The following is a 15,812-nucleotide window of genomic DNA, read 5'->3' as shown; positions in this document are numbered from 1 at the left end:
ATATATGAACCGATAAGACAAACATGTTTGTAACCTCTTTATAGACATTGAGAGGTCAAAAAGGTCTCCCTGTCATTTAAGAGGATGGTGATTACTTTTCTAATATACTCAAGAGAATGACAAACGCAATATATATATATATATATATATATATTATACATATAATATACAAAATATTATATATATAATATATATAATTAAAACTTTTGCTCCAAGAAGATCAAAACCAAAAGTTAACAGTCTCTATACAACAATAGGGTTCTATAGTACACGATGGACAATACTCTAGAGCAAGTGTATACATATCCGTGTGAGAAGTAAAGTGTTATTCGTTAATTTGACAGCCACCCGATAAAGGAAACACAAAAAGGGCAGACAGTGAATGGTCAAATTGTTGTCAAAGTTTATCAATATTTGATCAGAAAACCAATGATAAGTACATATTTATGTTCTTGATAGTCAAAGGACAAATTAGCTGTGTGTACACATAGGCGAGTGACATTCAGACCTAAAAATATTTTTAATGCACCTATCTAACACACAGCTATATTATATATCAATTGATAGGAAAAAATGTGTAGATTCCATTTTTGCTGGTCGTAAAGGTGAAATATGGTGCATTTTTTTAATTAGGGTCAACGGTCATTCATTTAAAATTGAAAGAATAACACTTGTGTAGTATTATTGTCTAATTTGAAGCTGCTGGTAATAAAGTAAATTAAAATTTTACTTTACACGATACTATGATAACGTCTCTCTGATTCTTAGTTGCATATCGTTCATGGTTTGGCGATAATAACGTCATTTTGACGTTTTCATTCTGCTTTAGGTAAAACAGTACTTTCTACAAAAACAACGTATAATAACAAATATTTGACCTTAAATGTGTTAATATTTTCTATCATTGATGGTGTGCCTTGCAAAATAAAATAATATGATGAAATATTTGTTAGTTGGACGAGTAAAAGGGAGAGAAAACGACGCAATAAAGAGAGTAAAAAGTAGATGTCTTTCTCAAATCAACAGTGACAATAGTCTCCTGTTTGTTAACAGTCTACACACCGTGTCAAGATCGGAAATCACTTTCTTACATGTTTAATACAACCACAAGCAAAGTTAAAGAGGATATATTAATCACATTTTAAGTCTGTCCGTCCGTCAGTCTCCACTTTTGCGGCCCGTGTCGAATTAAATCAGGTTACTTATACATGTATACAGATATACAGTTCATCCAGAAACCAATGATTTCAAATATATAATGCATTGCCTTTACTATATAAAATTGAGAATGGAAATGGGATATGTGTCAAAGAGACAACAACCCGACCGTAGAAAAAAAACCAGCAGAAGGTCACCAACATGTCTTCAATGTAGCGAGAAATCCCCGCACTATAGAACTGATGTTGAACGCACTTAGTTCAGAGATGTATTATGGGATGAAACGTGGTTCTTCATAAATCAAATCAGTTTATTTTGACATTGACATTGACATTTGAGCCGTCAAATTTTCAAACATTGTTTGTTTCGTTTTTGTCTGGGTTGTGTCCGGTCCATATCTTTAGAACCGTTGAACCTGGGTTTTTCAAACTAATAAAATTGAAAATGGAAATGGGGAATGTGTCAAAGGGACAACAACCCGACCAAATAAAAAAACAACTGCAGGTCACCAACAGGTCTTCAATGTAGCGAGAAGTTCACGCACCCGGAGCTATATACATCATATAATAGGGGATGGTCATAAATTAAAATCAGGTCACTATGATATGGATTCAATCATAATGTAATCCTGTCCGCGACATATATAGCAGCAAAACTAAGGTTTATCAAACTTCAGATACAGAAGTCGGTTTCACAAAAAAAACATAAGACAAGATTAATCGAAAGTAAACTGAATTATTCATGACTTACGACCAGCTTTAGTCGTAAGATTTGTTGTGAAACTGACCCAGGATGCAAAATTAGAATGCGGTGACCTACAAACTAAAGTTAGGTCCCACGGTGACCTTTATTTTGACATTTTGGATTATATACTTAACAAACACTTTAGTATCTTAACGTGGTTTTTTTATTATTACGACTGCATTTATTTTCACTCACGTTTGTGTAGTCAAAAGTTTTGCCGTTAAAAATGCTAGCACTAATGTCTTACCAGTATTCAAAAACTTAGATATAAATAGATATTAATCAACTAATATGCATTTGCGGGATATAGTTCGGCTAAACCTATATATAGTTTTTTTGTCATTCTAGAGGAGTTTCTGTGAGTGATCTATTTCTTTAAAAGAAACGAAGTAAATCTAATTTATAACAAATAATGCAATTTTCTATTTTGTGATTTTTAACAATATAAGACAGTCGAAATTCAGATTTTAAAACTGAGCCTGTGAAGCTTGTGCTTTACTGGAACAATACCTGGTATTTCGCTGTTACTGATATAATTCTGTGTAACAGATGCTTTCAATAATTTCAGGACATGTACATGTTCCCTAATGTATGTATATATCTTTCCTTCACAAGAACAAATTTATCAAATCCTGAAGAAAGTATGACGTATTAAGACTACTTTTGTCATCCATACTTATACTTATGTAAACCTACTGCCGTATTTGTTTGTTATGTCTTTTTCGAAGCGTTTAGGTTCGTTAACTTGAGAACAATTAACAGAGAATTCTATTTGGGAAATTTAATCGAAAAGTGGGAGTGTGTAAAAATGTAAAAAGAACCCAGAATAATGCAGTGATAACGATATGTATTAAACAAGAATTGAACTTTTGAATAATACGAACATCTTCAATTTTGGCTTCAAGCCGAAAATATCTAAGAAACGAAAAAAAATATGAAAATTTGCACCTTTTTTTATAAAAAAATCCAAAATTGTTACAAAAATCTTTTTTTTTCTCGCAAAAACTACTCCTTAAATTTTTGAATAGTTTTTTTCTTAAACATTAACATGTTAAACCTATATAATTTTTGCATTGTGACAACAGAAAATAAAGCTACATGTTAATTTTTCAAGCTTCAACACTGTTTGTCATTTTTCAATTTGGAATTATTTCTCGATTTTAATTCATTTTTTACAAAAATTGCAAGGGTTTTATCCAGCGTTGGGTTTGATCAAAGACTTAGCATACACGGAACAGTGATTTTCTATACGTTCTTCTTTGGTGTTTACCAATTTGTCCATATCCCATGCAAATACAGTGAACTAGTTGCGTACAATACAGATACATTTATATTTACAAAAAAAATTCTCTGATGTAGTACACATTAACATCCTGATTCAAAGTAATAAAAAACAAACAATAAAAAACACAGTTATTTTATACAAAATATATGTTCGTCTTAAAGGAAGGAACATTCATTCTGTAAATAACGTTGCATGTTGTATATAAGGAGCACACACATATTGTATCGTTGTTCCTTTCCATACGATAGAGAGAACACACCTACCAATGTGAATTACAATTTCGAACAAAAAACAAAAAACAAAGCAAAATATAGAATATAAAATCTCACCAAACTTGAAAATGATTAAAAAAAACACACTTTGTCCGTTAAGTAATTGGTCCATTGGCAATACTATCAAACACGAATCCCATGGGGACACAATTTTTTTTCTTTACAATATGTTACATGTATGTAACAAGATGTTACGTGTCTATACAAAGCAGTCATCACGATAAGCTATGAACCACAAGACCTTTGGTGCAATGTGTTTTGTCTTCACGAGAAGCTATCAAACGAGTGGATACATTGCGTAAGAAGCTATGCCACATTGGTTGTCTTTGTTTCTGGACATTTTGATATACCCATCCATTCCCCAGCTTTCACTCCAACTGAAAAACAAATATATACAATGTACTATAAACAATGTGTTTGTCGTATGATACAATGGCTTGGTATTCATCTACATTTTATATTTGATAAATATGCCGTTAAAAATTTGTTCATCAATATTATCAATATAATCAATCATTTCGCTAATCAATATTATTTTGCATATCTAATTTTTTTTCTCACTTTTTAATGCCTATCTTTCAGAACTACTTTTTCTGAACTAAATCCTTTTTCTAACGAAATTTCGTCATACCTGTTTTTAACCAACCAATAGTCTTGATCATTTTGTACACCATATCCAACAATTAAAACTGCATGGTCAGTGAACGAAGCATTACAGGCTGGTTCATCAAATACACCTGTAATATAGTTAACAAGGACCGTATATTAAATAACCAGGTAGAAATATTTAGTGTTTGGTAATGAGAAAATAACCCCCCAAAAAAAAGACATTTAGAGGTAACATAAAATGCAAAGACACAACTGTAACCCCGAATAACGCTCTAAATCGGCAGGGATGTATTTTAAAAAAAGACAAACAAAAATGAAAAATGATAAACACATTCACACACATACCTTGAAACATGCTAAGACAAACAACAAAATGAAGCAACCAATACGATAAAAAGTAATTCCTGAGGACACCGACTATTTCAGCGTTATATAGCATGTTGTAGGGTTGATCTTTTATATATCATACCTCGATCATTGGAGAAACAGTATATACAATTAAAACAAACACATTAATGCATAATATTTAAAACACAAAGATAAGACGAACGATATTAGACTATATCGTTTCACTCATATTATTAAAAGCCTTCAATCTAATACAAGTTCATGCATTCCTGATTATAAAATCGATAGCTGTACGTAATGATATAATTCAAATAAAGTCAAAACAGATAAATCGGGCCCTTAAAAAACGGCCAAAGAAAAACACTACTGTTGAGTAAAGTGTTTACATTTCTGTTAACTGTAAAGTCGAATTTTAATATTAATAAGGAGCCTACCTCTCTCATAAAGTTGAAATTTTCTGTCAGCATCAATCGCTATTGATATCGGACCTACTGTTGCGACGGCAGATTTCAAAGCCTGTTCATCACCTTGTGGGATTTTGGTATAACCTGTGTCTGTAGCCCCGACATCGGACTCTTGAAATCTGCAGGTCCCATTCTAACAATTATACGAAGGAATAATGATTTGAAGTAGCTGACACTCTTTAAAGGAGTAATAATTATCATATTAAGTGCGTTATTTTGTATTGTATGTTTCATTACATATTCATAAAATGTGTACACTGTAAGATTCTCAACTGAGTATGCGCATATTGTAAATATATTACGGATTACAAATGTGTCGATGTTTGTGATTGGATAACAACACAGAGATGTCAGTATATATTCAGGAAACTGCCGGGGTATATACGACGTTTTTATCCCCAATTGGAACCTCAAAAACGTCATCATAACACCGGTTACTATGTGACGTAGTCAAAAGCTATCAGACTGTAAGAGGCTCACAGAGGGAAAATAATTACGTGCTTCAGTCAATAATACATTTTTGATACAAAATCACGCAATTAACACTTTTAATACTTAAATTTAATGTTAAAAGTGTTATTATAAATTATTACATACACGATCACAGCAAATTAAAAAATCCTTCAAGTACGCCGAACATATCAGGTTGGGTTTGTCAACTTAAAAATGTGTTGTCAACAAATACCTGCACTGGAAAATAACAATACGTCAGGGGTTATCCGTAATATATGTGTAATTCAGGTCTCAGAAAGGGTAGATACTGTGACATTCCCGGCTAAGGGCTTACATCCCCTTCGCCTTTGGCTCAGGGGATATAAACTCTAAGCCGGGAATGTCACAGTATATACCCTGTCTGAGAGCTGAATAACATATAATATTCTTGTTCGTTTGAGAAAAAACGCACGGATCTATGTTCAGTTTTATTTCTAACATATATATTTGACACTGATAACGCATGTTTTTCCTTTACGATTTATATATAAAAACAAATTAGGATTTACAAAAAAGTTGAAGTATAGTAAATATAAACGTTTTGTTTTCTAGTTACCAAGCTGCTGTCTATTGTTTCTTTTTGTTATTCACATTAAATTAAATGAACAAAAAAGTATACAGTCTTGTACGCTATTGAATGTGTTCAATTGAAGAATTAAATTTCCTGTTTGCTTACAAGTTGTTTGAAGAGATCATATTTAAAAAAAAAGACAATACTAACATAGAATGAAAAGTGTTATTTTTGGGTTTACAATGGTTCTCTCTTGGTCAAAGATATATTCACTAAGGTTTCGATTCTGTGAACATACTCATAAATGCACATGCAATTTATAATGATTTTTTTACACTAATATAATAACCTTTGCCTCATATGGGTAAGATGTTTCTGTATCAATTCCATTATTGTCTTCAACATACTGGAATGCACTGTACATCCAGCCTCCAGCGCACCCATCGTTACCTTTAAATATAATAATAAGAAAAGTGTTACGTCTACAAATCCGCAACTGTTATAAAAACATATTGTGACATTGTTCCCATTGACTTCTATTTAAATATTGTATTGAAGTAGTAATTATCATGTAGGATTAGGTTCAAGGTGGTTTAAATAAGGGTCTACGGTTTTGAAAATTTTGATTGTGATTTGAACACAATACAATGTATGTAAGTAGGTAAGTTTTAGTCGATCCACCCCTTATATTTAAAATTAGTCTCATGACTAAGTATCATATTTTCCATGTCTACAAGACAAGCTCCTGTCTAGGTATTCAATATCAATATAGATAATATCATCAACATGTGCTGACTCCGGAGCATAAAACTTGTTTGAAGATATTTGTTTACAATGTTTACCTAGTATTGATGTTTTCGTCCTGTCTAGACAGTACTCAATCAAAGTTGTCAAAAGCAGAGCCGGAAATTACACATACGACAAACGTAGCATAGTTATATGGGGTCTGTTTTCCAACTTGTTGATAAACAAATCATGTTACGTACTTTAACGATCATCTGTTAAACACATGATTACATACAACGCATGATTAAATTGTGTAGTTATTTATATATCACTTATAACGTTTAGTCATATGATTTTAAAACTGATTATTGGATATTGTCAAGTAGTTAGTGTTCAATACAAAGTAATTTTGTATTTGACCTTATAACACATTTCAAATTGATTTGTCTCCCGTTGATGAAGAAGAATGTAAACTATGTTCCGTCATTAATAGACCATTTCGATAGTACAGACTTTTGACTCCGTAATTTATATTTTTTCTACAGGTTACCTTCTCTGTTGTATGACATCCTGGTACTCAGGCAATAAAGATTAACGTAAATAAGTAAGATTTTAATCGGATAGATACATTTATAAATCATCAGAAATAGGTAAATCCCACCTTACTATCACGAAAAAAAACGAGTGACACTCTCACTCTCCTAAAATGACGCATCGATTCAAATACCTAAAATGTCGACAGAACATCGATAGGTCTTGGAACATCACGTGTAGCCATTGACGGACGCCACAATATAGTATTGAATGAAAAAAAAGAGTTCAATGGATTACTGGATTTGTATACCTCAAGCATTGTTTGGATAGCATAATTTGAAATAAAGAAGACACGATTTAAAAATCATCTAATTTCCCTTCCACGCAATCAATTTGCAAATCATGTACTCATATGTTTGGCACTTCTTATGGTTCTGATGCAGCACCAGCTGTATTTACACCCGTTATCATTTGTTTCCTTGTAGAGGGGAATGATAATCGTTTATCTGTTTGTCTATTTGATATCTTCAAATATTGTCTTGTTATTTCATAACCAATAACAAATATGCCAGATATTTACCATACTTAAAAGTACAATCTACAAGGTTCTGTTCTGATAAGGAAACCAGATTTCCAGTTTTCCTGAAATGTTGACCTTCCAGAGCACCAGTTGAAGAAAATGACCAGCAAGATCCACACTGTCCCTGAATAAATGAAAGATTCCTACACATTGTTTTTAATTACAGCGTATGACCTCTTTAATAACATTTTTATCGATATGAAATATATAGTTCAAAACCAGATCTTCGAAACGACCAAGTTTTTTTTGCTGCATATGCAATTTGTTTGTTATATTCGTTATCGAAAGACAAATATATATTAATCCATTTAAGGTGGTATGGGTGCCTTCCTCCATCTTGGATTGTAAAAAACAGAGAACCAAATGTCTAGATTTTCTATCAAGTTAGCAAAATTTGATGCAGGAATGCAGATATTTAATGCGAATTTTTATTGAAATGAACCAATTTATAAGAATATAACTTGAATATTTTTGAAAATGTTGATTATTTTTGGTTGTTTAAAAAAAAAAATTAAATTGGCATTTTAAGGGGAGGTAACTATAAAACAGCGCATTTTCTGAATGATTCTACAGGGAATATTTCTATTTTGTATTTTAGCCGAAAAAAAAAATAAGGTGACACTATCTTTTCCTTTGATATTCTCAGAGCATAGTCTGAAAGCTATCTTTTCCTTAAGTAATAAATAAATACATTCTATCATTTTTTGTTAGTTTCTAATAAGGAAATGGTGTTTTTCCTTTATAATCCATACAAAATATGTCATTTTGTCACGTCCTGTAGCTTGAGAAAATGCGCGGTGACCTATCATTTTATTATATTTTTCAACATATATCAATAGATACTACGTTTTGGCAAAGGATGCATAAATTCTATCATTTTTATTTTAGACTCCCATACCACCTTAAAACGTTTTTTGGTAATAATTTTCTAAGAATAATTTTTCAAAAATTTCCATAAACATATTTTATCCTTTAAACTCATAGTTTGTTGATCAGTTTACTTGTAACAATTTTCTAATGGCGAAATTTTAATCGGTAAACTGATACTGACTATGCTATAATGATTGTAATTATCTCAGATAAAATATGAAAACTCAACTCTAATGTTTGCTCTCTTGAATTAGAATATTATGGTGTTAATTGGCAGTTTTGAGAAAAGAAAAACGACGAACACACAAAACACATCTGAGAAAGGATAAAAATACCGACCTGATCTTTTACAGGAGTCACATAACCTTGTTGTCGCCAGTCAACCTCATCTGGAACTTGTACATTATTTGGTGGGAGATATGTAGAACCCCCTATTACGACATCGTTTGACCTTTTGTATCCTTTCATTTTCTGAGTCACTTCTTTCTCTGACTGAAATTCAAGAATACAAATTGACCTAAATGTTAAAAAAACAAAGATGAATGGACTAAACTCGACAGTCATGTTTTCATCAATATTGATATATATATAATTAATCATTAATCGATTTTATGCAATGTTTTGTTATAATTTAAGTTATGTTTCAATAATTTAATTTTGGATGTAACGCATCTTCTTATTGGCCTGCATTATTTTGTTATGAGCCCATTTACATAATTTAGTCATGTGACTGTGACGTCATCAACGTTTTTACATGGTTTTCTACGGTTTAAAATGGAATTTAGAATTAAATTTTAAGAAATGACTGTAATATTTTTTTGCTGTCTATTCGAATAACATAAAAAATTTGGTGCACACTGTTAAATAACCAGCAACGCGCGGTATTCATTGTGCAACAATTTTTTTATGTTATTTCTTCATAGACAGAAAAAATATGACAGTAATTCCTTAAGGCGAAGTGTACGTAATTAAACTACACAATGGATTCTTTTTAAATTTCACATACGAATTCTGCTTGTAAAATTACACCAGAAAATGAAATAAAAAAAGGGGGTAACCGTTTTCGTTTTTGAGATACGAGCCGTTGAAATTAACTACATGATACACCAAAATTGCAAAGGATATATAGGAAAAATCATCAAAATTAGCAGATATTTTAAAAATATCCAGATTTTCTATTTTGTTGGACAATGGATTTTTTTCTAAAATTGATATACGATTTAGAAATAAAAGACGAATCCATCGGTGCAAAGAAAGTCCTTAGCAACCGTATTAGTTTTTACGCTACTCTCTGTTGAAGTTTAGTTTTTTGGCCGGAACATTAAAATTATCTGGCGACTTCATTGTCTGCAGTAACGTCGCCACAACTTCTACGTCGAAACTCTATTATACCGTGCAATGTCGTAGCAATGGCGTGCGTGTGTATTACCCATCTTCCTATGTATCACAAATGATATAAGGCTATAAATTGATAAGAAAATAAACTAACTAATTTTAAAGAATATTTCTGTCGCAAAAGAAAATGCAAGTTTGTGAATTAATTTACCGAAAATGAAAGAAATTTACCGTAGACTCTAATTTCATCTTTTCTATATTAGAGTGATTTCCGAACCTTTTTCAATGCTGGCATGGATTGTTTAATTCTTTTATGAATCAAATATCGAGTTTGAATTTGTCTCGGTTAACACAGTGTTGTCAGAATTAATTGATCGGCTTTAATACTAAGATCGGATATACAACTCGTTTTCAATCTTACTTCTGCATGCTTGTATTAAAAAAAGTAGACCTATTTTCTGCATATTTTCATGTTCGTCATTTCTGCATGTTGTTGATCTGAGGATTTGCACACAATATAGTCTACATCATAAACCTATTTCATTAGTCATGTTTACACACATGTTCAAGACGCATCTCTGCCAAAACATATTTTATTTTACCAAATTTCCAATCTCGATCACTTTCCCTTATCTTTAACTAAATGACAAAGAATGTTGTAATGTTTGCTGAATGAAGTTTCAGTAACATAAGAAAATATTTGTTTTGTCCATGCATTATTTGTTAAAAATCAACATTTAAGGATTTAAATTGATTGATTAATTGTTGGTTACTTAACGTCCAGTGGCAAATATGTCATGCATGTTAAGGACGAGAAAAAGTTAATAATAAATACAATAGGAAGTTTTGTTCATAACAGAGGCCATCCAGGATGATGGTCGGGGAAATTTGGAGTGCCACTAGAAAATGAGGGTATATTGGATAGGAACAGAAATTTTGCCGCGTGCAACAGTCCACATACTCAACCCTTAAATTATAGTTGTTGCAATGGTTTTTAACGGGCATAGAGTGTGGTACGCTCTTTACACGAGGCATCGGATTGAACGTTCCCATTCTGACCGGACGTGACTGTGAGCTTAATAAATCCTGCTCAGACAAACGGGCGCTCCTCTTCGGCAAATGTTTTACTGCTGGTCGGGAGAAGACCAAGCGACCATATTTCATTTCCCCAGTCACCCTTGGGGTAACACGGATTTAAACAATAAGCATAATGCATACTATGGCTCTTCAACTATTTTAGTTCTTATACATCCGTGGCTTTAACATGTTCTGCCTTTAGTGTCCCTTATCTAGGTTAATCCAGAAAAGCGCTTCATTTCATTTAATCTTCAGAACTTTTTAGACCGCAATGACGTTAAAAAGAAGGACTCGCTTATGTATACATTTTAATTTTTTTTTAGAAAAGATCGCAGATATTTCATACATGTATATTCAAATGAAAACCTTACACCTTATATGATCCTTTTGAGATCGACGTACCTAGTCAGTGCAATAACGACCGTAACATACCCATGCAGTGTTATGCAATACAATTTGTGCAGGGGAATGCTTTAAATAGCGATGAATATAGAGTAATGCTTTAAATTAACTGGTGTAAAATTAATTATATAAGAATGCAACCTTATGAGAATTATGTTTGATGCTTTAAAAATTTACCTAATAAAATGTTACAAGAATGTACTCAGTGTAATGTACGGAGATTATTCATACTGTTTTGCCTATTGCTACACGGGTTTACCTAGCGAAGTGCCGTACGAATATAGCCTCTGCATAATGCAAATGCATAGCTTTCCTATTTATATCATATAAAACAATAAAGAGATGTGGTATGACATCCAAATAGTCAACTACCCGCCACTGGTTAAATGAAGTCGATATAAGCAGTAACTATTAACAACCAAACTCTTTTTAACAATTAAAGGGACAAAAACATAATTTGTAGGCCACAAAAACCCCGATATGAAAAAAGCAAAAAATGTCCAACGAGAAAATCAACAGCTTTATTCATGAAAAAAATAGTTACGAAAAACAAATACCATGTTGTGAAATGACAGACTTGAACCAAAGTGAATAACAACCAGTAAACTATTAAACTATTAGTCCAATGATACAAAACTTTGGAGTTTAAAATGATTTACATTCAACGATTTTAATCGGACACATTTTTTTTTTGGGGGGGGTCAACGTTGATAATAAAAAAAGTAATATCCTATAAAAAACGTTTAATGTAAACGTGATATGAAACTCCAAATTCTTACATTATTGGATAAGTAATTGACAGATCCTTACGGGAGTTGGGACCCCCCCCCCCTTTTTGGACCGATCAATAATTTTTTTCTGGCTCTAATTTAAAGTTATGCACACAGGCACAATAAAAGAAAACAAATGTTGCTATCTCTTCGAAATTGGAATTTGAAAAAGAAGAAATGACGTGATATATTTTTATCATACATGAATCATGTGTATTTGTACTTTCAATTTCAATTTGGTTCTAAATTTAGATTCAGTTTTCCCATAAATTTCGGACGGAATAGAAGACACCTGTTTATTTTCGGCACATGTAGAAAAAGTTGAAAACTGGAAGTTGAATGACATAGTTTTTACTTATTCTAAGATAAATGTTTAGAGTGATCACTTTTTAGCTTACTATGAGTATTTTTTTTGGGGCCTGATTTGTTAATTTTCGTCTTTGTTCTTCTGACTTGTAAGTGTTGCTCTAGGCTAGTGGTTAAATTATATTTTCTTGGTATCGTCTTATGTTCTAAATGGACATAAAACATGTCCTTAAATTTCCATTTGCACAAAATACGAACATGTCAACGTTTTTTAAATCTAATAATTAATTTCACATGTCATTCATTAATTGTTCGGTAATCTAAAACTTTATGTTGAGTACTGTGTGTTTTCGTTCAAAACTACGGCTTTTAAAGCGATATTGTTGGGTCAATTCAGGTTTCATTTTAATTAATTTGATATCAATAGAAGTAGAATCGTCACATGTTTATTTGTTTATAATTCTGTTGTGAGGCGTTTTTATCTGTTGTGTAAGTTTTACACGAAATCATGTGGTAATGCCTTTCATGTCCCATGCGTCTAAAACAAAAAAAAATCAACTGGTATTAAAGTCAGCCGGCTGCACGAAACAATTTAAAGCTTTGGTTTCTAACTGGAGTAATTCAGATAATTTCTCATGATTCGGTTTTTTAAGGCAGCACGGGCGTGCTTGTTGAATTTATGATAGACCGCACGAAGTATTATCTCTTTCGTGTGTCCTTTCTTGGAGTAAGGGAGATAACTTGCGTAACTAACGTCGAACGTTGTTAATCCCGTATTCCGCTAGGGGCGTGCAATTACGTACACTCAGCCTTAAATATTTTGAAAAAGTTGCTTTAACGACAAAACGATATTTTTACGGTATGAACAGAGGGTGTGGAAACAACATGTATTTTCTGACTTGTACATTTTAATTCAATTCATGATTGGCGCTTATAAAGATCTTACCATGTCGGCAAAATGGTTAATTCCCAGCCAGTAAGTATGTTCTCCACGATCTGCTGCCATATTGTGATGCTCAATAAAATAGACATTGTCTTCCCAGATCACTCGTCTATTTGTAAATAACAATTTCAATTAGATTTAATCTTTAATTTCTATATATTACTTTTTAAGAAGTAGCCAATTTGACTAGTACATGTTAGACATGAAATTTGACTTGAACAGTGTTGAAACTTACCTAAATAAAATTTATTCAAAACACATGCATATCTGTATATATCCTATTTGTCGGAAAATTTGTAAATAATATAAATGATGAACCATATACATGTACAAAACATTAATAAAAAATGACCTAATTATAACAATCTAACACTTAATGATTATTGAATTACGTGTCTTCTTTTAGACAACAGTAACATTGTTCGTGTATTACCTAACTGATACACATAATATAGTTCCTGGTTGCAGTATTTTTATTTTATTCATAAAGTATTTTAAATCAAATACTATGGGCATTTAGGGTGCAATACAAAGAAAACTCGGGCCTATATTGTTGATAATCGAAAAACGTGAAGCCTACCTTTGTAATTCTTCAATATTATCTTTATACACTTTATTAAATGATTTCTTGTACAGTTCCCATTCATTGTTTAGACTAATGGATGTGTATTTCAGCGATAAAGAAACTATATTGCCAAACAATAATGTAGACAGTATGATGTATTTCTGAAATATAAAACAAGAAATAGATAGCATAAAAACAAACATTAAGCCCTTTCCAACTGATTGTTTACTTATGTTGTACTATTTCATCACTGGTCCATGTTAAAATTACAGAAAGGGCAGGGCTATGCGCTTTCAAAGATGTTCACCCCTTCCCCATTCTGTTTTGATTTTTACATAAGGTCTTTGTGCATTTCCTTATCTTAACAAAAAAAGTATGTGTTTCCGAATATTAAAACAGTTATGCCATGTCTGTGTTGACAAACAGATCGCAACATTTAATGTACAAATGCATGTTTGTATATATTGGATTTTCGAATGATGTCACGTTTGGTCTTTTTAATTATATGATTTTTTTTAAAAACTCAAAGGGACAACAAATATCTGATTGTGATTTGTTTTATGATCTGCTAAGCATCATAACAAGACACTAAATTAAATAATTAATATAATATTAGTTAACTACTTCAAGTACCATACGTTTGAGGTCAAGTTTTCGAACACTGTAAACTATGTTAACCAATTGTAAGTGTAATTTTCCTGTTTCAATGCAATAAATACTTCGTCAAACACAATCGTATTATGTTTATCTATAAAGACTCGTGAGCATGACCATGCTATTTTCAAACATACACTGTGTTCCCGGAATTTGTAAACTTGTTTTAGTCTGAAGTCCTGCTAGAAACTTAGAACTTAAAAAACAAAATAAAATGCACAAATCATGCCAACCCATAAATACTAAAAGATTTCACAAATAGCAATGAATAGTGAATACATAATTGATTTATCAGTGTTGGGGGCTTACCTTTTCAGAGTGGTTTTTATATAGAAATAAACCTCACCAAATAGTTTTTGGAATTTATATTTAAACATATTATACATGTAGTTGTAGTTTGAAACATGTCGACTTAGTTGAAAGGATAATATTTAAATGCAGGTGTACATCCACCCCCTACAGAATGTGAAAGATTTTTTGTAAAATGTGTCAGGAACGTGATTATCGTTATAATACAGTCCTTTAATTTTACATCCTTATTATTATAGTGTGTGTCTGCGATTTGATGAATAAAGCTAAACCACTGAACACATTAAAATATTTTTAACCAGGCCTCTTACAGTCGTGTGGTAAAAGATAACACCTGACCGTACGTTTACAACGCAGTCAAATCCTATAGTAAAAACAGTTTACATATAAGAAATATACACAACAGTGACACAGTTGCATGTTGACTTAAGTTTTTGTGCAAAATTACAAAATATAAAAATAAATATTATAGACAATACATACCTGCATATTGTTGCTTTAGTTTCAATAACAGAAATACTGCAATAATAAGTGTAACGACAGATTGAGGAAAAACTGATGATATTGACTCACGTTCTCGTGATGCCTTCAACTTCCTCGTTAAACATAAACTGTTATTACCTGAACTTTAAACTTATTCCGGTCGATAGAATAACACACTTAAGTCTTGTGAAGAAATTTCGATATTAAATTGCTACATTAAGTATCATTGATATTAGTATACATAAGGGTTTCGTGTTAAAAATAGTACAAGCACTTACATTTACACATGATAGAATTTTAATAGCAAATAAGGTTCAATTTTGAAGTAGGTCTCACTAAGCAATATCATTAATAAAGGCAACAGTGTCCTTCTGG

The 15,812-nt window shown here is 31.8% G+C and overlaps 1 protein-coding gene across 1 annotated transcript; it reads right to left on the bottom strand.

Annotated features, from left to right (window-relative positions):
- Positions 1-3,214: 3,214 nt before the first annotated feature.
- Positions 3,215-15,576, bottom strand: LOC134718782 (procathepsin L-like). The gene is made up of 9 exons (XM_063581504.1): positions 15,438-15,576; positions 14,007-14,152; positions 13,430-13,535; positions 8,933-9,085; positions 7,724-7,847; positions 6,233-6,333; positions 4,851-5,013; positions 4,091-4,196; positions 3,215-3,836 (listed from the first exon to the last, which is right to left on the bottom strand). The coding sequence occupies exons 1-9, from the start codon at positions 15,441-15,443 to the stop codon at positions 3,737-3,739; spliced, it is 1,005 nt and encodes a 334-aa protein (XP_063437574.1). The 5' UTR covers positions 15,444-15,576; the 3' UTR covers positions 3,215-3,736.
- Positions 15,577-15,812: the final 236 nt, after the last annotated feature.

This window comes from Mytilus trossulus, chromosome 5, assembly GCF_036588685.1.
Source record: "Mytilus trossulus isolate FHL-02 chromosome 5, PNRI_Mtr1.1.1.hap1, whole genome shotgun sequence".
NCBI classification, from domain to species: domain Eukaryota; kingdom Metazoa; phylum Mollusca; class Bivalvia; order Mytilida; family Mytilidae; genus Mytilus; species Mytilus trossulus.
Note: the sequence above shows the minus strand (reverse complement) of the source record. Positions and strands in the feature narration are given on the sequence as shown.